Source organism: Odocoileus virginianus, chromosome 21 (assembly GCF_023699985.2).
Source record: "Odocoileus virginianus isolate 20LAN1187 ecotype Illinois chromosome 21, Ovbor_1.2, whole genome shotgun sequence".
In the NCBI taxonomy this organism is placed as follows: domain Eukaryota; kingdom Metazoa; phylum Chordata; class Mammalia; order Artiodactyla; family Cervidae; genus Odocoileus; species Odocoileus virginianus.
Genome location: NC_069694.1, coordinates 26,827,463 through 26,849,904, shown reverse-complemented (window position 1 = coordinate 26,849,904; position 22,442 = coordinate 26,827,463). Strand labels below are relative to the sequence as shown.

Genomic DNA, 22,442 nt, shown 5'->3' with positions numbered 1-22,442 from the left:
GCCGATATATGGCAGAGAAGTTAGTTTTGCACACAGAGAAATCCATTCAGTTAGAGGTTCAGAATGATTTTTAATAATCAATTTCTATATTCGCTAGGTTAACAATAACAGATTTTTCTTCAGAAATCTTAAGACTGTTGATCATTAACCACTTAATATGAATATTAAGTATGCTAAGAACGTATTTATCAACTCCTCACAATACTATTGATCTCCATTTGCCATACTAAGAATGAACATGAGTTTAAAAGACCTTCAAAAATAATTATGTATCATCAATATTAAAGATATAAGTATGAATAAAATTCAGCATATGAAGGCAAGTGAATTTTAATGACAAACTATCATGTACATTTTATGCTGTTTGGACAAGGGGAAAATATTTCAAATTAAATTTCATAACAACGCTAATCACCAGCACAAAACTTTCTTCCAAATCAATGCTATTTAACATTTTATGATGTTTGATACAAATCTATGCTAATAGTTTTAATAAATATCTGAAGACTATTTCTACTTTATGTCTTTGATCACTTCTTATCTCTCCTTAAATGGTCATCCTTTTAGCCCCTCGATGTACTAATCTAGTCAGCCTTCAGATCTTTCTTGTTTTTCCCTACTGTACTCTCTAGAAGATTCCCCGGATTTCAAATATAAATCATTTATATTTAACTAGTTTCTAGAAAACAGAACTTAGAAAAATCTACATATACAAAACTATAATATTTTTCGAGTGTGCAGAACACTATTCTAAGAGCATTATATGTCTTAATCCCACTTAGGGCTCACATGTCTCAATATAAAAGTAAGTTTTTTTAATTTGCAATTTTTATGATAAAATTGAAAGTGAAATAGAGGTTAATTATCTTGCCCAGGGTCACACAGTTACAAATACTGTCATTCAAACTCAGGCAGTTATTCCAGACTCTGATTACCCTATTGAACTAGAATATCTAGTCTGCGTAATGTTTCAAAAAGTCAAGTTACAATGGTAATGATGTAAGAAATTTGCTACCATCACACATAACCAGTTGAGAAACACAACACTTTTGGAAATAATCTAGTAATATGCTATCAAAAATCTTAAAAATGTTCACACTCCTCTAGACATCTATCTTAAGAAAATAGCATTTAACAAGAAAATGCTCTTATGTACAAAGCTATACCAAAAATCTCAAAATATATGTAAGCACAAATGTATATAAATATTTGTACTATATATATATATATATATATACACACAAATATTCACACTTAATATAATTTTGCTAATTTTCTCCTTTCCCCAAGCTTGCCATAATGAGCATATATATTAACGAAGAAACCACACAAACTTATCAGTAAAATACCAAACTGTAAAAGCAATCACTTGGGTTTATCCAAATTTTATTTTAAAATTGTTTCTGTTACTTGTTTAACCATGGAGTTAGTTTCAGAGTCATGGGGGAAATAATCAATATAGCATCAGAGCAGGACATCAATTAAACTTTAATATTAGTTTTTCCATCCTTCATTTGCCTTCTTCTGCACATCAAACACACTTTTTAAAAGGGAAGAGTTATTGCTTTCTCAATGTGTTTCATTTAGTGCATACACAGCTGAATCTCATAGAATTCATTCACCTACTATTTACTAATAATGACAAGGGACAAAATAAATCAGAAAAAAGTGCTTGTAATATATTTAGGATATAAAAAAATAATAATACTAACCTTAATTAGGAAATATTACTGGTAAAATTAAACAAGGTTTCAGCACTTCCACCCTATGCCATTTTAGAATTTCATCGCAGTTCTTTTTTCTTGCTTCAGTTATTCCTTTAAGTACCAAACTAAAGTCAAAAGGCTTCAAGTCAACACCTTGAAAAATATTTTGTAAAACACACTCTTTGTTTATACCAACTATTAGACTGTGTACTCTGTAAGTTTAACCTTCAACCAAACATATGTGGGATGTATATTTATTACAACTTTAGATTTGCTTTAGATTGGAAAGCAAACTTTATATTGGAAAACTTTAGATTTGCTAGTTCTTATCATGCTCATCCAAAGGTGATCTAGGAGTTTAAAAAAAATCTTTTTACTGAAATATTACATTCACAACAAGAATGAACGTAAGTACACAGTCTAATGAATTTTGAACATTTCACTAAATAGCAACTAGATCACCACTATCAACCTGAAGCCCTCCCCATCGTATCTCCTCTGGTCACTAACTTACACCTTCCTCCACTATCTTGACTTCTAACAGCTTTATCTTTTAAGTAGCAATTTCACTTCTAGGAGTATGTCCTAAGTAAAATTAAGATTCAGTGCACAATTTCAGCTTAAGCATGTGTATCTGAAGGTAAGTATAATGTAATCCTTCCACGAAACAGAATACTATTCAGCTGAAACATACTGATGTTTTAAAATATTTTAAAAACACAAGTTACAGAGGATTATATAATGAATGATTTGAGGGAATAAGCTCTGGGAGGAGAGAGTGAGAGTAAGAGTATGTAAATGAGTATTTTTTCCCAGAAACTCTGGGTGGATGAATAAAAGATCAATGCATAGCTTTATAATTCATTCATTTTATTAGTATTTATTTATTTATTGCCAATCGGTTTTCTAAATGACACAAAGGAAACAGTAGGGAGTAAAACAGAAAATGTTCCTGCTCTCACAGAATTTACATTCTAGTAGAGTACACAAAGAAAAGATAAATCAATAAAATAATATTGCAATTACCCTCCAATTAATTAAAAAATAATTTCACAAGATGATAAGGCCTATAACGAAAATAAAACACAGTAATAGGAAAGAACAACAACAATGGCAGGTAGGAAGAGGTTACCATGTTTGAATAAATGATTAGGTTTCAAAGTCTAGAGAATATTTGCTCTTTTTCAAAAAAGAAATTTCACTGATACACTTTACCCATGCAAAATATAGAATGAATCCTTCTATCCACTCTTTATACAATTACCTAGATTTTTGCTATGCTTGCTCTATTTATACTATCTACTTAAGTATTTTAAAGTTAATTCCAGGTGTCACATCATTTCTATGTTCCAAAGCATCTTTAAACATATGAACATTTTCATACATAACAATTCCTTACTATCACCTTATACTTAGTTTGTACTGAACATCCTCTAGGCAATCCAAAGTGTTTTTTTACAATCGGTATGTTCAAAGTAGGAGCTGTGTTATGCTTGATGCTATTTCTCTTAAAATTTATAGCAGCCCTTTCCCTCATTTTAAAAAATAATGATACTGACTTTTAGAAGCCAGGCCGTCAGTTCTACGAAAGAATATCTTGCATTATGGTTTGTTTTTTCTCCTTTTCTATATTGTCATTTGTTTTCACCTTATTTCCTAATAATTCTGACAAATGAAGTTAATTCTAAAGCAAATGATTCTCAAACTTTTGGATCTCACAATCTCTTTAGTGTTAAAAATTACTGTGGATCTCAAAGAACCTTTGTTTTGGTTAAGAAATGTTTTATTTCTTAACATTCATAAGTTAAACTGAGATGTTTTAAAATATTTGTAATTGATAATAAATGCTAATATTTATAATAACATTTTAATGAAAAAACATTTTTAGATTTAAAGTGAGAAGTTTAAAAAATAATTTTGTAAATCTTTTAAATGCCTAGCTTCATAGAATACAGTTGGATTCTCATATATGCTTCTATATTCAATGTGTTCAGAAATCATACATCAACCAGCCTCTGACTGACTCTACTACCTACTCTACTACATACTGGGAGAAAATGAGAGTGAAAAGGGCAAATAATATATTATTATTAGTTTTGACCTGCTGTATTCTAGAAAGAGTTCCATTGAGAACCACTGACCTAAAAAACTGCTTAAGAGTCATGTTCGACCCTTCTGTCAAGAATACTTCACAAGTGATGCATTAAGTGTATTTCCAATGATGCTTAAGTGATCAGTGTATTCTGATGACAACAGCTTGACCCCTCCACTGTAAAGTTCCGAAGTAATCTTTCCTCTAATAGTTTTATCTTCTGATGATATTTTTTATTCGGTTTTCTTATTAGGAGTTGTGAAAACTAGTTAATATTTTAAGTCTATTATGTCTTCATATTTATTAACTGAAATTCTTAAAAATCTTTCTCAAAAGAAGACAATGTGGTTGTCCTGAAATACAATTTGTAAAAGAAAAGCAAAATAAATACTAAACTCTTTCCTGTAACTGCTCATTTTCAAAGTAATAAGCTGGTATGCTACGTTCCTCTGTGTAGACTAATGACTTTGAGGAATCATTATCATTATCAAGATCTAATAGATTTTAAAACATTCAACATGTTTCAGTTGAAAACGTTCTTCCTCTTGAGGCTTAAATGTTCTCCTATCTGGCCAATAGGGAGCCCTTAACATTGCCTCCTGTATTTAGTTGACAAATTGGTCTTTGGTACATTCTTGCTTGTTGGCACAAGATGTTCCAGGATCATCTTATACATATTCTGATCCAGACCTGGATTCCAAGAAGGTCTACTTTCCTTTAAGGGAAAATAATGTTTAGAGACCACAATCTAGGCCTAAGTTCAGTGTCATTGAACTGTCATGCAATTATTTCAGTACTGAAAAATTCATAAATATACATTAAAAAGTACAGATTTTTGAAATAAATAAAAAAAAACCATGAGTTTGCAGTGACATTTCCAATCTGTGTATCAGTCACTCAGTCATGTCTCATCTGTGCGACCCCATGGACTGTAGTAGCCCGCCAGGCTCCTCTGACCATGGGATTCTCCAGGTGATCTTCCCGACCCAAGGATCGAACCCAGGTATCCTGCATTGCAGGTAGACTCTACTGTCTGAACCACCAGGGAAGCCCTTTTCAATTTACATGTATGCAATTTACAGGGTTTTTAGTTCTTTGATTCTTAAATTTGTTTCTATTCTTACCCTGAAAATCTTGGCTTCCTAAAACAGTGTTAACATAATTATATATTTGATTTATCCTATAGATCCAAAATAACACACAATGGCAATATCATTACTAACATTACTAAAAGAAGTTTAGGATTTCTTTGAAGTACTCATTTGTGTTGAAAATACAGTCCACCAAAAATGTACAGTCAAAATACTGGGTAAAGTGTTCTGACAGAATCCTTTTCTCAGTGTTAATACATTACTGTTAAAAACATGATGCAACTATGCTCATTTGTTACTTCCCTTTTCATATTTTAGGGATTGCTTTAATTTTTAAAAATTAAAAATCTTTGAGATTTGTTGAGCATTTATATAAAGCTATATAAAGGTCCATCCACAACACTTCTATTCAGCCCTCTCCATCTCATTTACTTCATTCCCTTATAGGTTTTATCTTTCCTTCTTTGTTTATACAAAACAATACATATATATATGTGTATATATATATCTTTGTATATAAAATATATATACACACACAGTTCTGTATATTGCTCTTACCTCCTAACAATAAAATCTGAAAATGTCACTATAAAGGGATCTTTCTCACACCCTTTTTCCAAATACTCAAGTTTTCCACTGTATGGATATATAATAATTTAGTTATCCATTTGGGTTACTTATAATTCCTTGGTATTACAAATAATAGACCCCTGATGAATTAACTTTGAATATGTATCACTGATATTTGTATAACTATAAGCTCAATTCTTTGAAATGAGACTGCTGGGTCAAAGAGTTAAATGCATTGCCAATTCCCCTTCATAAGGATTCTACTAGTTTGTATTCCCTTAGGAATGCATGAGTGCACCTGTTTCTCATAGCCTCATGAGAAAGATTATGTTGTTCAACTTGAATTCTTATTAGTCTGATAGGTGTGAACCACAGTTTATAAGTGTGTCTTCCTATGTTTAAAAACTTTTAAAGCTTCTTATACAAACTGACAGTAAAACAATGCTCATTTACCTATCAGGTGGTTTTTCTTTCAGTACTCAATTTTTTGAAACTGTTAATGCATTAGATTAGTAGCCCTTTATTTTACAATATAAATTATAAATATTTTTTCACAGACTACTATTTCTCTTTGGATTTTTCTAATACTGCTTGCTTCTTTATCACCCAAAGTTATTTTTATACACTGGAATTTATCACTCTCTTATTTTTAAGGTGACATTCTAGTTGAGATATAAATGATGAAGGGGACAAACCAGAGAAACAAGAAGATTTAAAGGCAGAATAATCCAGGAAAAGCAACTGGCAAAAGTAAAGGTTCAAAAGTGAAATGAGCTGAGCATGTGTCAGAAATACACAGATAATGTGAAGTGCATATACTAAGCCAGCAAGAGAGGAAAAGGAATAAGTCCAGAAGGGTAGACAGGTACAAGATCTTAGCAAAACCATGTAAACTATGAGAAGAAAACAAATTTTATTCTTCTGGTAATAGAAAGGAAGATTTAACTAATAATAATACAAAGATTTAAATGTAGAAGTAATACCAACTTTACTTTATTCAAGCGGATATTTTGAATCCCATTTTGGCATACTGATAACTTCAGAGTTATGTTAAGGTACATCTTATTAAAGCTGTATCTGGAGGGAAAATACATAAAAAAATTATAAAGGAAACAAAAACTCAATGAATTTTCACTTGGAAACCACGTGGTGATAGTGACCAACTTTATACCAAACTTAAAAAATATTCAGGAAAAAGTTAACAGCTATTGAAAAACTGACTTCTTTTTCTTTTTATATTTCATATAACTAATTAGGTGAGTCAAGTGATGGTTATATGGTAACATTTGGAAGTTCTAAATTTAAAGTGCATGGTTTTATGTGATATTCTTTACAAAATAGAAAAAAAGAAAAATCCAGTTTAAATATACTGTTGTTCTCCAGTCACCCAGTCATCTCTGACTGCAACCCCATGGACTGCAGCATGCCAGGCCTCCCTGTCCTCACCATCTCTCGGAGTTTGTCCAAGTTAAATATATGGTATCAATTTATATTTCTTGACACTATAATCTGATTTTATGGAAAAAGCTTTGACTAGTCTCCTGATTTTTAAGTGACTGAGATAATCTTCATACAATTCCTCAAACATACCTGATTTGCTCCTGCCTTCTTTGATTTCTGATATTTTTGTCTCTGTTTTTGATACTTCTTCTGTCTGGAATGCCCTGCCTTCAGATCTTCATGTGGAGGATGACTTCTCATTATTCAATTCTCTGTTCAAACTCACTTCTTCAGGGAGGTTACCTGACCACCTTACCTAAAATAATCCTCTCAAGGCACTCTTGGTATCTTGCTTATTGATTCTTTTTGTAAAATTAGGGGCACGCTGACAGGCATATTTCAAAAAAAGTAACAAATAACTTCTGGAAATGAAAAAATAATAACAAATTAGAAACTCAAGACAAAGGTTTAAACAGTGATTAAAACAGCTCAAGAGAGAATCAGTGAATCTAGAGACAGTTCCAAATTAACACAAAGAGACAAAGAGGTGGAAGATACAAAAGAGAAGAGATAAGAAGGACAGAATGAGAGGATATCCAAAATATGCCTCAAAAAATTTTGACAAGAGATAAAGTGGGAAATGCAAAATATTGAAAAAGATAATGGCTGGAAAACCAAAATTGAGAAAAGAAATTTGTCCTCAGTTTTATGACTTACAAGCAGAATGAATAAGAGATCTATACCCAAACATATCCAGGACAACCTACAAAACAGCATAAACAAAACAGAAAGTGAGAGATAGGTGCTAAAAGTAGATACAAAAAGTGTATGAAGACTACCTACAAAGAAAAGACTATTTGTTGTGAAATTATACAAAAATAGAAGCCAAGACACAGATGTAGTAGCTGTGCTAAGAAAACAGTAATTGTCAGCCTAGACTTATGTACCCAGAAGAAAATCTCTTTTAAGAACAACGTTATTTTAAGAAAAAGAGTAAGACACTAAAAAAGAAAAAAAAAAAGAAAAATCCAACAGAGTTTACTACCAGAGATCTTTATTAAAAGACTCTGATTCCAGAAGAAAATTCAAGCTACAAGAATGAATAATGCTCAAAGGAAAAAGATAATCATGTTTGTAAATCTAAACAAAAGTTGAGTATATAAAACAAATAGTTACAATGTTTTCATTGGGATGTCTTTAAAAGAGAACTAAAGAACTGATGAAATGGCTATTGTGTCAGGACAGGTAACAAGTTAAAATATTCCTTAAATAAACTGTTAACTAAGCATTAAAAAATTTCTAGGAAGATCCCTTGGAGAAGGGAATGGCTACCCACTCCAATATTCTTGCCTGGAGAATTCCATGTACAGAGGAGCCCGCCGGCAGGCTCCACTCCATGGGACCGGAAAGAGTCAAACACAACTGAGCAACTAATACAACAACAAGGGCAACCACTAACAGAACAGCAGTAGAGTGTATTACTTCAAGAGCCAAATAAGAGAAAAATACAATCTAAAAGAAAACAACAAAGGAACAAAAAAACTTAAATGGGACAAACAGAAAATACAAAATAAGATGGTGCTATTTTGCGTTAGACAAGTTAATTTAGTTGATGAGGCTATAGAATACAGGATGCTATAGGAAAATATAATATACCTAACCTCAATTTCAGTGATAATTAATAAGAACCCATGTGTATGTCTGTATGCATCCAATTTAGGAGGTATAGAGGAAGTTTTTCTTAGAGAAGTGATGTTTAAAAGGAAACCTGAAGAAAAACCAAGATTTATTTAGAAAAAATTGGTGGAAGTAGGGAGTGGTTTCTACTGAGAGGCAAGAGCATGTACAAATGTTTTGAGGCTAGAGTATATTACATTCAAGAAACAGAGAGTTTCAATATGAAGAGTAAAGAAAGGTGCAAGGTGAGAGTGAATAGGTAGGTAGGGTCTGGATCTTGGTGAGTTTAGGATTTTAGACCTTTTCCTAAGAACAATTCAAAGCCATTAAAGAGTTTTAAGCAAATGAGTGGTATGACTTGATTCAGAATTTTAAAATATCACCTGTTTCCTATATCCCTAGAGTCAGAGAAGATGAGATCAGAAGGGATATGGATAATCTCTAGATATGTTTTATTCTTCAGGTTTACTAAAATATGGTATCTTCTCAAGCATGGAACATAACATTTTCTTCCATGTCTTTAGCCTTGGAAAACAAAAGTTTATTACAGAAAAACAAGATGGATATTTTATTGCATTCATTACTACATACAGAAATATCTTCTGAACTGAACTTAAAAACTATTAAGTATTTTCCTAACAGAGTAACAGACTTCATTTATAAACAGAGTAGTTTAAAATACATAGTATCATAAAATGATACACTGCCCTTTTAATTACAATTTAACATCTCAGCTGACAATGTCACCTACCTTAATCTCAGCCAAGAAACCAGATTAGAGGAGGTGGCAGCACCACCAACAAAGGATACTTAGTGACAGTTTAAAAGTATCACTGAAATTTATATAGCTCATTCATTGCAACCTCTCAAATATTCACTTGAAGCCTAGTTTATATTCTCATTTATAATTTATTTAAAAAATCTTATTTAACTAGGAGATATTTCCAAAGTTTAGCCTACTAATAGCAATGTGAAATAACGTCTTTAAATTTTTTTTTAACTTAATCTGTTGGCAGTTAGCTGTAGAGAAAATTAATTCGAAAAATGTCCAGTCATTATATAGGTTACTGCAATAATTAATGTTCATCATGACACTAAGTTCCATATGTTGTTTAAAGATACTGCAGGATAATTTCCATCCAGTAAGTTTAAAATAAGAAATTTCACCGTTAAAATATCATAAATCCAATGAGCAAGTAACATTCTTAGTTTATCTTTCAACAGTATTTGAGAATAGTGAAGATTTTTAATCTGGTAAATCCAGTATGTCATATACACGCACTGGGGATGCAGAAGTGAATAGACAGGTTCCTGCTCCCAAAGTGGGGAGATAAACAAAGAAACAACTGCAATGAAGTGAGAAATTTACAACAATGAAAATTCCACCAGAATATTCACTCAAGCCTCAAGGTAGAAAACAACACCAACAAGGTCAACAAAGCGCTGCTGGTTCATCTCTGCCCACATTTGATCTTGTTTTGTACATACATAGAACTGGTAAATTCTTCAAGGTTTTCACAATAATGATAAAGTTCGTAAACTGCAAATTTCTTCCTGTACTTTGGAATTCAAAGAAGCTTTTACTTTGGGTCTAAATTAGAATAGAAAAAAATTTTTTTTGGTATGCTAATGTTATTTCTTATCCGGTTTTAAATTTACTGCGCCAGAAAAAAAAAAATGCATAACTTACCCTGTCCCAGTTTCTAAGTCTCAAAGTATTTCTACATATCTGTAGACATGAAAGTGCACAAAAAATATCTCTAATATTTGAAATACTTGGTTAGAAAGTACATGGAGGAGGTAAATAGGAATGTTTCTCTCATGGTGACGATATTTTAAGTCAGTTTAGGGTTTTTCAAAGAGAAGACAAGGAAAACGAAAAGTACGAAAACTGATTTATGAAGAACAATTAGAGAATCTATAAAGATTTGCTTGGTAAATAAGAGGTTTAGACAGACAAAATAGTTTCAACAAATATTTGCAGCACTAATAAAAAGTAAAAGGAATAAATTCTGTCATATTGCTGCAGATGGAAAAGAAAACCCAACACCCTAAAGGTTAGCATGGAAAAGAGAAGTCTTGGAGATACAATGATTTCTACAAATATTTATAGAACTGTTGAGCAAAATGCTGTTGCAGATGAAAAAAAATGCAAAATGAGGGGTGGATATTTCAGAGATATGAGCTTAGCTGTTGGAGCTGTCAAAGATTTTTTGCAAGTTAACTTATTGTCAGTCAGAGGTTGAATCACCAGTGAAAGATGAGCAGGATATTCTTTTGTGCATCTTTTACTTTATTTGGCTATTCTGTTATCTTCTGATAACTACTTTGTCTATTTTTCTACGGTGTCATGTTTTCCTCATTGGCTACAGGTTTGTTTAATTGAATGGTCATTAGTTACATCAGTTGTAAATACTGCCTCAAATTTGAGATTTGAATTTTCACTATTCATAATTAATTTGACAATACTTAAGTTTTACATTTTAGTGCAGTCAAATTTACACAATTGTTTTATGGATTGTTATTTCTGCATCTTAGGAAATTCTTCTTTAAGTTCATTAAGATATAATCTTTTCTTTTAGTTTTGTTTGCAACATTTAGCCCTTTAACCCAAATGAAATTACTTTTGTGAGTAATATAAGGTAGGGATCCATTTATCCCCCCTTCCATGCAGATAACCAATTGCCTTGGAACTGTTTAATGACATCTCTCACTCTTACACCAAGACTCCACTAATATTTGGAGAATTTCTGGGCTTGCTAACCGGTCCCAGTGATTTGTATAAGGGATACAGGACCCCGTTTGAATTATTTTACTAAGTTTTGATATGTTTTACAGAAGTCCCTCAACACATTGTCTTAGTAATTCTTGGCTCTTTTAAGTTTTGCACATAAATTTTATGATTGGAAAGTCATTTTTCACAATAAACTCTATGAGAATTTTGCCTGGACTGATGCTGAATTTTTTTAAAAACTTATTTATTTTTGGCTGTGCTTGGTCTTTGGTGCTTCACGTTGGCTTCTCTCTAGTTGCAGCAAGTGGAAGCTATCTGCATTGCGGTGAGCATGCTTCTCTTGTTGCAGAGCACAGCGCTAGGGTGCATGGGCTCAACAACTGTGGCCCCAGGCTCTAGACCACAGACTCAGCAGTTGCAGCGCATGGGCTTAGCTGCTCCTCAGCATGTGGGATCTTCCCAGACCAGGGATTGAACCTGCGTCTCTAGCACTGGCAGGTGGATTCTTTACCACTGAGCCACCAGGGAAGACCTAAGACCTGAAGCTCAAATTTTAAGTATATTAAAGATCAACTGCTATCTTTTTTAGAGTCTTCCCATTCATTTAAAATATAACTACTCATTTTGAGAGTCTTCTTTTATATCCTTCAATAAAATTTTATAATGTTCTCCAAAGGTCATAGTTTATTAGTTTCATTCTTAGGTGTTGTAATGTCTTTCCTGCTTTTGTTGCTACTGTAGAAGAGATTTTTTTAAAGCTGGATTTTCTAATTGGATATTACAATACACGCTAATCTTGTGAATAGTACATTTTCCAAACTTTTTCACCAGTTTGAAAACTTTATATAGATATTCTTTCATATTTTCTGTATACACAATTATACTGTTTGTAAGCAACCACAATTCTACTCATTCTTTCCTTATAACCTATTAATTATTACTGCTTACTTTCGTTATTTCTTTTTTTCTCTTCACATTACATGAGTCAAGACCTCTCATAAAACGTTGAGAACTGGTGATAGTATGCATTTTTGTCATGTCTATTACTTTAAATCATTTCATTATGATGTCACTGGTAGATGTGCTCATCTATTCTTGGTGTTATAAGCAATTTTTATGATAAATGCCAGATTTTGTAAATATTTTCTGTATTTATTAGGATGCTATAATTTTCATTTTTTTGTAATGTGGGAAACAAAAAGTGTTTCAAATGCAGAATTATTTGTGCTTCCCTAGTCATTATTTATAATGTTTTTATACTTCACTATATTCAATTTGCTAATGTTAGAATTTTTTGTACCTACATTTGTAAATAAGACTAGTTGGCAATTTTTCTTTCTTTTGCTATCTGTGCCTCATTTTGAATCAAGATGATAGTAATATTTCTCTTTTCTTTTTTATAAAATAGTCTTTAAAAGAGAAGAATTATCTACTGCTTTAAGTTACCTGTAAAACCATTTGAGATAATAATTTTACAGATGTATAGGTCACACAATCCACAAGTTATCCACATTTTTTTATGGCTACATTATTACTGGATTTACAGACTACAGCGTCTAATTTGAATAAAATAACTCACAAAATGAGCAAATGTGTATTGTTGCAAAATTACAGAGTAAGAATAATGTAAAAAAAGTTAAGTACTAGCAAATAATAGACAAACAAAGGCAGAACTAATCCTGCTATTACTAATATGACCATTTTATTAATTACATCATAAGGTATGGACAGTGAAGTCAGTCCAAACATTTTTTTAGGTCTTCAGAAACCATATGAAGTAAGGATTTATACCTTGTATTATTATAATGAAACACTCCAAAGTCTACACTGTGTGACACTGGGGGTGAAGTTGCCATGATCAGCGAGACATTCAAAAATTGTTTATAATATCTTTATTTTAACCTTAAAAAATATTAATTTGTGAAAATATTAGTACATATAAATTACTGGTGTGTATACATACACACACATACATGTATGCACACATAAATGCATCAGAGGTTATATCTCTATTAAAAAAAATTGGTATGCAAGTAGGCAAAGTTAGAGCTTACCAATTTCTACCACAGCAGGATAGTTTTATAAAAGAGGATCTAATTTTATTACTCTCTGCTGAAAGAAATGTAGCAGCTTTCCATGGTTGTAAGAAAAGTCAAAATCCTTAATATTTCCTATGTGTTTTTCTCATAATCTTATCCTTGTATTTTTTTAGTTTCACCTGCTACGATTCTCTCCCTTGCTCTCTACACAATAAGCCACACTGAACTATGTGTTTTTGTCCTCAAGTAAGAACACTGAGGGCTTCCCTGGTGGCTCAGAGGTTAAAGCGTCTGCCTGCAATGTGGGAGACCTGAGTTCGATCCCTGGGTCGGGAAGATCCCCTGGAGGAGGAAATGGCAACCCACTCCAGTATTCTTGCCTGGAGAATCCCTGGATGGAGGAGCCTGGTGGGCTACAGTCCACGGGGTTGCAAAGAGTCAGACACTACAGAGCGATATATGGGTATGGGGGTAAGAACACTGAAATCTCATATCATAAGTCATCCCTCAAAATTATAATCGAGAAGACTATTTACAGATTTATATTGATCATTAATCCTTTCAACCTCAAAATGTTCAAATAACTAGAATATCAAAAAAGTTCACTAGTAACTACATTAATTATTTTCTTATACTTGGACCTGCCTTATCACTTGAATTCATAGAATCACAGAATATAAGAACTAGAAATTTACTTTTAGAATGTCGTCTATTCCAACCAGTCAGCTGATGCTTCTGAATGCCTCTAATGATAAGGCAAGCAGGGAATCATTTTCCTCGTTCCCCTTTAAAAAGAAAAAAAGTCTGATCCTTAGAAATATTCTTTCTTACATAGATCTAAAATCTATTTCCACCTAATTTCTAGGTAGTGATCCTAATTCTACTCATCGGGCCATTCAGAGAAAATTCAGTCCTACTTTAGTGGAATGACGATATAAATTTTAGAGACTTCCAAGGCTTCTCTTTTGTGGTAGTATGGAGCAAGAAAGAGTACGGAGGGACTAATGTTTGAGTATCTTTTATGAGGTGGTTATTTTATATTTAACTTTCATATTGCTCCAAAGAGTTTGGTATATTATTGCCAAGTAACAAATGAGGAAATTAAAACCGACAGAAAGTTAACACTTGGTGTAGTTTAAGTAGCAGAGCAGGGATTTCAACCACAAAGCCTATGTTTAAGTCTGTTTAGATACCAAAGCCTATGTTTAAGTCTGTTTAGAACACTGAACTGCTTCCCACAAAGGAGAAAGATTTAAGAGAAGGTGAAACATGGAAATGTAACATAAATAAGCGGCAATACTAAAATTCCCATACTTTCTAACTTTCAAAATTCAATGTATTGATATATTTTGCCCTTAAGCCTTCTATTAAAATCATCTTCAACATTTCTTTCTCTTATAACCAACCTCTTACTATCTCAAATTTCTCATATCTTTCTACATAAATAAACTCATACAACCTAAAATTAAGGAAGCAAAGAAAGTATTTCCATGTTTCAGCATCTCTCAATTTTAACCTGTTTCACACACTGAAAAGATGGATCTTCTTTAGACACTGAGTAAGGTGCTCTTCCCTAGAGCCTCGAACACCACACTGCCTTCTGCAATCAAACTTAATGCTAACATTCTTCTGGTATCGAGGCCTGATAACACTATCCCTAATTTGTATTAACAAAAGCTACTTGTTCTCTCTTCTCTAGGCAAACACTTATTTGGCATCCTCCACAAGCACTTTAAGGCTCTTCCTTCTTTTCCTCGGAGAATCACAATTCTTCCTTTAAATAATGATCAGATAAGATCAGCACAGCTTCATCATTCATGCTTATGAAAAATGTGTCTCTCTATATAATTATTTACATTATGTTTATCCAGGTATTAACTTTTCTCTTTCCCTAGTGATACCATAAACAATTAGGATGACTATTAGCCATCAATTTTTTATTTTTGACCTAAGTGTAAAAAACTGAACAGCAAAAGTGCTTAATGAATGTTCTCAGCTGTACATTATAAAAATACATTTTTATTATATACATCTTTTTATTTGTATACTTTCCTTTTAGGTTGCTTGTTAGGATTCTCTCACCATACACTTTATTGTGAAAAGAGGGCAGAGAAACTTTCACTTCTCCTTTTATAAACAAAGTCAAATGTAATACAAAAGTTCTAATGTAGCACTTCTCTCTAGTCCATGTTACAGACTAATTTCAAGTAATAATACTTTTAAATTTCTCTGTGAATATATGGTTATATATACATACATAAATATATATATACTTAAGAATATTAAAACATAAAATCATACATCACACACACACACACAAATCTTACCTTGCTGAGTATTTTGTTCTTGCATTCGATTCACAGTGAGGTCTAAGGGGCCTTCCTGCTCTTCCTGAAGGGAGTTTTCTGCTTGATTCATTTGGATACTTTTACATATCAGACTTGGTCCAATTGAACCATTTCTATTCTCTTGAATTTTACCACTTTTTGAAATATACTCAATCGCAAACTGACGTATCATCTTTTTCATTAATTCCTGAGCAACTAGGGGAATGTTAGGATCACAGTTCTGAGGAAGATCTAGGGAAGAAATAAATATAATAAGAATTAAAAAGAGAATACAAAATATCAATGTTTAAATTTATTTTAACTACAAATTAATGATTTCAGAAGTCTCAGAGGAAGTCCATAATTGTGAATGGTATCTGGAACTCAGCAACGAAAACCTAGTAAATTTAATTAGTATTATGAGACTATATCAACCCCAAACTTGGCTCATTTATTTCTTGAAAACAAACATTTTTGGTCCCAAATTAAAATATAAAGAACTAGACATAAAAGGAGACAGCTTATTTTTAGTTTTAATTAAAATGAATTCTAAAAGATATTAAAACTTAGTATGTGAACTTAAATTGTATATATAAGTAATCAAGCAATTTTTAATACAGTAGAGTAGGTATACACATTAACGATTAATGAAAACATCTAAACTCTGTTAACTGTTTATTACCATTAATCTTGTCAAATATGCACTTCGTATAGAGCCTGAATGTTATTAAGGATTTTTTCTTTCTCAACTTTTCATATCAAGAAATTTCAATCATAAAGAAAAAATTAACACTACAATGACACAGCCAGCCAGCCTCAACCAAGATTCAAGAATTGTCAGTATGCTACCACATTCACCTTCTTTTTACTTTCTGGTTTGTAGAACTACTGAAAAGTAAATTGCAAAATTATGGCATTTCACTCCTAAATATTTCAGCACTCATCTACTAAGATTCCCCTAAAAAAACAGCAATACCATTATTGAGAGTCTTAATCAGTCCTTGATCCCAAAACATGTTGGTCAGCTATAACCAAAATAAAGGTAAGTAGTCATATACAATTCTGCCTGAAAACTGTACAAGAAGTACAACTAAATGATTTTATAGTAAGAAGTATGGAATAAATAAATTTATAAACACAGCATATAATAAAGTAAAGAAGAGTTCTGATATTGGGTGGTAGTGGTAGTGGTTTTTCCACACACACACTATTGGTTTCACCCCAATCCTTTTATTTACCCTGCTCCTTCAGAGGTAGAATGACTGGTGAAATGGGAAGGATGACTAAGCGTATCTGGTTAGGCTCTGTACTTCCTCTTCAGAAGTGGGCCTACTTCTAGAGGTATTAATTCTCTGCTCATTACCACCTCAACTCTTACCCAGACAAATCAGTGTTGTGTGAACAGACCTGACTTGACCCCGAGCTGTCTGACTGAAGGTTTATGTCATCTTAGTTGGAGAGCCTAAGAGATCTGAAGGCAAATCCTCCAACCAGCAACTATTTTTATAAAGGTGAGAAAAGGCAACAAACAACTTCCACCATGACCACCAGCATAACTGATTAGCAAAATGCGATCTAAACCAACATGCATCTGTTTATGGTCTTGCGGAAGTATCAATATATTTGATCACAGGGTACTTTTTTGGATCTGCTAGAGATGTTACACAATAAACATCTCCTTAATATTAGCTCTTTCAAAACTATTTTGAATTCTGAAAAAAACATCTGAGGAGGGATTATGGGCCTATATAAAAAAGTAATATTTAATCCTCATATTTATTATTTGTTTAGAACCCAGTGGGGAAGAGAGGCACTAGTTGTACTAGAGTACTAAAAAGAAAAGACTTGCCTATACACTTGACCCTTGAACAACATGTGTTTGAACTGTAGAAGTGCACATAGACATGAATTTTTTTTCAATAAATATGTACTACAGTATTACACAGTCCATAGTTGGTTCAATCTGTAGACGTGGAACTCCAAATATGAAGGGCCCACTATAAAGTTAAGAGTTTTGACTACACAGAGGGTCAGTGCTCCGAACTCCCATGTTGTTCAAGGGTCAGTTGTATATATTATATCCCCATGGCTTATTTATTTTAAAACTGGAGGTTTGTACCTCTTAATCTCCCCCTCTTCACTTATTCTTCCCCCAACACCCTCCTCTCCTCTGGCAACCACTTATTTGTTCTCTGTAACTATGAGTCTGTTTTACTTTGTTTTGTTTCTTAAGTTCCACATATAAGTGAGAATATATAATACAAGGTATTTGGCCCATGATATTGAAATAACTTTGTATGAGGACAGACTGTTACTAAATTTATTGTGGTGATCATTTCATCATGTATGTCAAATCATCCCATAGTATACCTGAAACTAAAATAATATTGTACATAAACTAAATTTTAATGAAAAAAGACTGACAGATTGAAATCTTAGCCATCTTTATAAATTTAGGCTAGTCACACACCCCTCCATATTTTAGTTTCTCTGTTCAGAAAAATGGAAATAACAGAACTTTGGAAACCACAATAGGGCTTGCTCACAGGATATTTTAAGATTGTATGAGACTGTAGATAAAATACTGAGTTCTTATACTTGGCATTTTAATAACTGATATTAACTACACTGTTAACTTAGATTTCAGTGAACATAACAAGAGAAACAGAAAGATTCAGGCTGAGCAGTTATATTTTATTTAAATCATAAAATGTCAACTAAGTAAAATATTAACTAGGATAATATGTAAATTATTAACTAGCTTGGAAAATACAAAGGACATAATTTCTAAGCCCATGTGATATATTCTGATCCAGAATAGACAGTATTAGCATATGTAACCTAACTAAACTGATTTATATCAAAGAGATTTCTGTTACACAGAAGGATTCATAATTAATACTATTTCTTGATGACTTCCTTCAGGAATCCTTGGAGGTGTTCAGCAAACTGCTTCTCCGTCATTTTTCAAACCTAATCTTGCTTTATGTGTTAAACGGAGATACTGGATTTACTTCTATGTATTTCGGTTAACTGACCTTAATTTACTGGCTAATGTCACTTTGTAAATTCAAAATGATTAAATTTATAAAAAATGGACAGAAATACAATCACATTCATATCATATGACTAGAGCTACACTTTAGAGTTGAATTTAGAGCTCAGTTATTCATCTACTCAGTTTTTGCTTGTTTATATTGGGAATACATCTATGTGTAAACCAAAAGACTTGGCAAACAGCAAAAAACAAATAAGATTTAAAAAGATAAAGAGATAAAGAAAATGCTCCTCAGTTGCTAATTAGTTAATGAGCCTTCTAGATTTCTTGCACAAGCGGTCACAATTACAAAAAAATGAATTAACTAAAGATCTTGGTCAGGGATACATGCTCAAATAGTTTCAAAAGTCAGGCAACTAGTAAACACTGGGTTAGAAGAGAAAATATGTTGCCACATGGAAATGGTAGGCCCCTAAGAAGACAGAAATAATTTATTTTTGCCCCATCTCTTTATTTTTCAAATTTAGCAAATTCAAGAATCTAACAAGTTCTTTGTGGTGGCCAGTTTCAAGATGGTCCTTAATGATCCCCACTTCTGCCTCCTGGGCTCCAGTGCTGATAGTCCCTTCCACATTGTATGAAGGGTGAAATGTGAGATTAAAATAATATACTGCAAAAGTGTACGTCACTTCCAAGATTAGGTTATAAGAGAATATGGCTTCTATCCTAGATACTCTGAACATTGATGTTCACTATCACCCCCTTCTATTCTGTCCTCTTGCTCTCTCATCACTCACTCTGGAGAAAGTTGTACTGAGAGTGGCACTGAGGGGGCTCACAAGGGGAGGAACTGAAGTGCCCTGCAAACAGTAGAATGACCGAATATGGAAAAAGATGCTCAACACCAATCAACTCCCAAATGACTGAAAAGAAAAACAACATACCAAAAGATATGTGATGAAGCTAAAACAGTGATTAGAGAGCAACTTACAGCAATAAACATATATATCAAAAAATTCACCTCAGCCTAGTCCCCCTTAAGAGAAAATGATGTGAAAATTAAACTCAGAGGAAGCATAGGGGAAGAAATAAATAAAAAGTTAAAGCAGAAAATATTAAATAGGAGAAGGGAAAGGCAAGACAAGGTAAGATAAAGAGAAGATCAATAAAACCAAAAATTCATTCTTTGAGATTTAAAACATTGACTAAGAATAAAAATAAAGATTTAAGTTTGTAAAATTAGAAATGAAGGAAGAGATATCACCATTAACATTAAAGAGACACAAAAAGTAATAAAGAAATACTACAGAAAAAAACACTACAATCAACAAATGAGATATCCTAGATGAAAAGGTCAAATTCCTAGAAAGACAAAAACTATCAAACTCACTCAAGAAGTAATAAAAAACTTGAACAGACACAAAAGTAAAGAGACTGAATTAGTAGCCGAAACTCTTGTCACAAATAAAAGCCCAGGAACAGCTAAGATTTACTGGTAAATTCTATTAGACATTTAAAGAAGAATTAAAACTAATCCTTCACAAACTCCAAAAAAAGAGATGAGGAAAGAACACTTCCCAACCCATCCTATGAGGGCAGCGTTAGCCTGATACCAAAACCAGACAAAGAACCCACACAAAAAGAAAACTACTAAATCAAATGAAAACTATCCATTACGAATAGACAAAAAATCCAGCTGACCCTGAAGCAACATGGTTTTGAGCTATGTTGTTGGAGCTTTCCTCGTAGCTCAGCTGGTAAAGAATCTGTATATATGGATTTTTTTTCAACAGCAAATACTACAGTACTACACAATGTGTGGTTGGTTGAATCTTAGTGGATGCGGAACTGCGAATTCAAAGGGCTGACAGTAAGTCATACATGAATTTTTGGCTGTACAAAGGGTCAGACTCTGTTTACCACATGTTTGAGGGTCAACTCCTATCAAACAGAACCTAGCAACCCACAATAAAAAGGATTATACATCAACACCAAGTGGGATTTATCTCCAAGATGCAAGGTTAGTTTAACATATAAAAACCAATCAAGCAATGTAATATATTAAGAAAGTACAAAAGACACACAATAATCTCCACAGATGTAGAAAAGCACTTTATAACACTTTCATGATAAAAACACTAAACAAACTAGGAATAGAAGGAAATTACCTCAATCTAAGAAAGGGCATCTATGAAAAATCTACAGATAACATCATACTTAATGGTGAAACATTGAGTTTCCCTAAAAATATCAGAAAAAGAAAAGGACATATACCCTCACCATTTCTATTCAACATGTACTGGAGGTTCTAGCCAGTGCAATTAGGCAAGAAAAGGAGGTAAAGGCCATTTGGATTGAAAAATTAGAAGTAAAACTCTCTTTATAGATAATGCAATGTTGTATATAGGAATTTCTAAGGAATCCACACACACAAAATTTTAGAACTAGTTAAGTTCTGCAAGGTTACAGGATGCCATGTCAATATACAAAAATCAATTTTACTTCTATACAATGGCACTAAGCAATTCCAAAACAAAATAATTAGGAAAATAATTCCATTTACAACATATTACAAAGAAGAAAAATAAGGCTGACAAAGCATAAAGACAATCTAAATAAACAGAAATACGGTCCTGTGTTCATGAACTGGAAGATTTAATACTGTTAACATGATAATATTCCCCAAATTGATTAACAAATTTAACACAATCTCTATCAAAGCCCTAGCTGGCATTTTTTAGAAACTGACAAGCTGATTCTAAAATGCATATCAAAATGCAAGGAATCCAGAACAGCCAAAACAATCTTGAAAAAGAACTAAATTGGAAGATGAAGAATTCCTGATATCAAAACTTATTAAAAAGTGTAATAATCAAGCCTAGGTGTTAATGGCATAAGGACAGACATATAGATCAACAGAGCAGAACTGAGCCCCAAGATAAACCCTTAATTTATTAAAAAAAATTTTTTTCCCTCCCTTCATTCCTTCCTCCCAGGCTTGCCTTCTTCCAAGCTATTTTCCTAAAAGAAACGAAGTAGATCTACAACAATAATTCATTCCACAAAATCCCTGAGAACTTATTATATGCCAGGAACTAAGCTATTTTCCAGGAATTCAAAATGAACAAAATAGACACAATCTCAGCACTCATGGGAAGAACACATATCTTAATCTATTTTTGTTAAGAGTACCAAGAAAATTCAAGGAAGAAAATAACTGTCTTTTTCAAAAATTTTGCTTAGGACAACTGGATATTTATATGCAAAATAATGAAGCTGGACGTCTACCTCATAATTAACCCCAAAACGGATTAATGATCTAAATACAGGACCTAAAACTATAAAAATCTGAAAGAAAACATAAGCATAAATTTACTTATAAACATAAGTATAAAGGCCTTAGATTAAATCAGTGACTCCTTATATCTGACACTAAAACACAAGCAATGAAAGGAAAAACAGATATAAACAGCTTGATTAAAATTTAAAACTTTTGTACTTCAAAGGAAATTATCAATAAGTGAATACACTCCACAGAACAGGAGTAAATATTTATACATCACATGTCTGTTAAGGGCCTACTCTCCAAGTATATAAAGAACTTTTATAACCCAACAATAAAGAAACAAATGCCCAAATAAAGAGAAAATGATTTGAGCAGGCATTTCTCCAAATAAGATATTACTAATGACCAGTAAGAACATGACAAGATGCATTTCCCTAAAGCACATTAGTCTTTAGGGAAATGCAAATCAAAACCAGAATGAG

General features: G+C 32.5%; 1 protein-coding gene across 13 annotated transcripts in view; it reads right to left on the bottom strand.

Annotated features, from left to right (window-relative positions):
* The window catches only part of LCORL (ligand dependent nuclear receptor corepressor like), a 193,522-nt gene that overhangs the window by 42,058 nt on the left and 129,022 nt on the right, over positions 1-22,442 (bottom strand). For 12 of the 13 annotated variants that reach the window (XM_020878313.2, XM_070452105.1, XM_070452112.1 and 9 more), the window contains one exon: positions 15,677-15,928. In XM_020878313.2, the coding sequence (XP_020733972.2) occupies positions 15,677-15,928 (252 nt within the window). Of the gene's footprint in view, positions 1-1,712; positions 15,647-15,676; positions 15,929-22,442 lie in introns of those variants that run through there. The other variant, XM_020878315.2, reaches the window with a different exon arrangement.